General features: G+C 52.9%; 1 protein-coding gene across 1 annotated transcript; it reads right to left on the bottom strand.

Moving 5' to 3' along the window:
• Window positions 1–382: 382 nt before the first annotated feature.
• LOC120422991 (fibroblast growth factor receptor substrate 2) lies at window positions 383–2,603 on the bottom strand. Its single transcript, XM_039586602.2, has 2 exons — window positions 792–2,603; window positions 383–724 (listed from the first exon to the last, which is right to left on the bottom strand). The coding sequence occupies exons 1-2, from the start codon at window positions 2,238–2,240 to the stop codon at window positions 428–430; spliced, it is 1,746 nt and encodes a 581-aa protein (XP_039442536.1). The 5' UTR covers window positions 2,241–2,603; the 3' UTR covers window positions 383–427.

Below are 2,603 nucleotides of genomic sequence, written 5' to 3'. Positions count from 1 at the left end.
AGCAAAATTTTGAATCGTTTGACACCCATATTGCGAATTATAGAAATTTGAGTATTTTCGAGAAAATACGGTATTTTGTGTTTTTTTTTTAGTATTTATCGTTATATTTTTTTTATCGTTATCGAACCTCGATAATTTTATCGTTAATAACCTTGGTTTTTAAAATCCAATGAAGCACCGGATTCGAGTGGTAAAAATTGTGGTGCCAGCGTTAAAATTTGAAGTGGCCGTTATGCTTGGCATTCTTAAAAAAAAATAAACAACTATAATCCCGTCTGTTTGTCCATGATCTCACAAGTATAAAAAAAATTGCTCAGAAAAAATATCATGAACAACAAAATTCGAAAGTAGATGTAAATCTGAACTTCCAGACAAATCAAAATCCATAAATTACCTGTCCTCCTCCTCCCCCTTCTCCCCGCCGCCCCTAATCGCTAACCGAGTTGCTCTGGCGGGCCAGTGGCGTAGCGACGGTCGAGTTGTGGCGCGTCTTGCGCGAGCCCTCGCTGTCCAGCTCGGACGAGGGCGTGGTCGAGTTGCTGAGCGCGTTCGTTTTGGTAAAGTCGATCGTCGCGTACCCGAGCGAGGCCTTTTTGGGACTCTCCGGGGGCAACAGGGCCCCGGTCAGGGGCGGCGGCTGCGACGAGACGGGGGTGGTGGTGGTGGCGGCGGTTGCGGCACCGGCTGTGGGGTTGACGGTCGCTTCCGATGGGTTGGTTGGGTCCTGAAAGAAGGGGGGGATCGGTTAGTGTTTTGGATGTTTTAGGTAAAATTCAAGAAGGTTAACAAACCCCGTTTGCGATATTGTTGTTGGCCGCGGTGGGAGCACTTCCGGTCGGGGACGTGACCACGGCCGCGGCGTTGATGTTGTGCGACGAGTTGGACGCGTCCAGGCACAGCTCGATGTAGTTGACCTTGCGGTCGGTGCCGGTCGGCGTGCACGGTTCGGAACTGTCCAGCGGGAGGTCCACGTTGGCGAAAATGTCCGGCTTGGAGTACCGGCCGCGTGGGATGACGGCGGATTTGATTTCGCCCGGTTCGAGGTTTTCGTAGCAGCGCGTCGGGTCGATCGAGTAGGTCGAGTTCATGCGGAGGTGCGCCAGCATGGTCGGCACGACCGAGGTTGGCGTTTTGACGTTCTGGTACTGGTTCTCGTCGAACGATCCGCCGTTGTTGTTGATGGAGATTAGACTAGAGTTACTTTTACTGGCAGGTTTCACTTTTGCTTTGGAGACGCTTTCCGGGTTGTACGCGATGTTGACGTTCATGTACATCCGCGACGGATCCAGGTCGGGTGCTTCGACGGCAGTTGAGGAGGTCGCCGGGTCGGCTTCGACACCCGGAGCTTCGTCCAGTGGTGGAATATCCAACGACATGCGGTGCACGGTTGAGGTCACGATTGTCCCGTCCTTCGTCATCATGGGAAACTCCTGGTACAGATTACTGACGCCGTGGTGAGCGCTGTTGATCGCACCGGACGATGCTGGCAAGGGATTCAACGTCGTAACTTCCAGTATGTTTGTCACGCTGTTTGGTGACCCCGGGGACGTCACGTCCGGACTTATCGGTCCACTGCTAACCGAACTTAACCGTAGCCCTTGCTGAAACCTAGAAACGGTCGTTTGTGGCAGTCCTCCCGTCCGGTTGGTCCCGGAAGGTTCCAGATACGGATCGTTTGGAAGAGTGTCCGTGCTTCGACTTTGGTTCGAGTTCGAATGGATCGTGCCGTTCGGACTGAGCGATTGGCTGGTCGTTATCCCACCCCGGTTGATCACAAAGTTACCGGTTCCCGTCCCATTCGACTGGGTTCCGCTGCGGGTCGCCGTGTTGTTCTGCGAAACGCTCTGACCCCGCACGGCCGGCCCCGCTGACGCCACCGGAATCGGGTACGGATCGTTGGGATTTGTGTTTTCGTCGCTGTAGATCCGGCCCTGGATGTACGACTGGACCGTGTAGAACAACGTCTCCGCCCGGCGGCACTTGAACGCGTAAATTCCTTCACCGGTCGTGCACCGCCGGCCCGCCTCAAAGCTAAATTGGTCCACGTTGTACCCATACCTCCGAAGGCATTTCAGTGGCCACGTCGTCGGGTCCTTCCCCTTCCGATACAGGGTCAACTCGGTCCGCGACACCTCCAACTGGCCACTCCACAACTGCTCGCCGTCATCGTCGACGTTTATGACGTGAAAAATATTCGGATGTACGTCATTTATGTCCTTCTTCGAATTGATGCACCCCATTCTCTTGTGATGGGAATCTGCTACGCGCACCGCAAATCCAAAAAATCCCGTCTCAAATCATCGCCTTCCGACCCGCACCAGCAACAGCAATGACAACAGAAAGGGATTTTCCCCGTCGCAAGTTCGGAACCATTTCCCAACGACCTACACCCTCGAAATCCGTCCCATCGTCGCCGCTTCCACACTCCCTCAATAGATACACGTTCTTTCCAAACACTTAATCGTCCCGCTGGGCAAGCACACCGAATTTCAATCCGTATTTTCGTCGTCTTTTTCGGCGGAGAATCGAAATGGAAAATTTTATTTTCAATAATCTTCTAATATTTGTGCTCTTGCTCTTCTTCCTCCTGGATCTGTCGCTTT

This window comes from Culex pipiens, chromosome 2 (genome assembly GCF_016801865.2).
Source record: "Culex pipiens pallens isolate TS chromosome 2, TS_CPP_V2, whole genome shotgun sequence".
Classification (NCBI taxonomy): Eukaryota; Metazoa; Arthropoda; class Insecta; order Diptera; family Culicidae; genus Culex; species Culex pipiens.
This window is presented reverse-complemented; position numbering and strand designations above follow the sequence as displayed.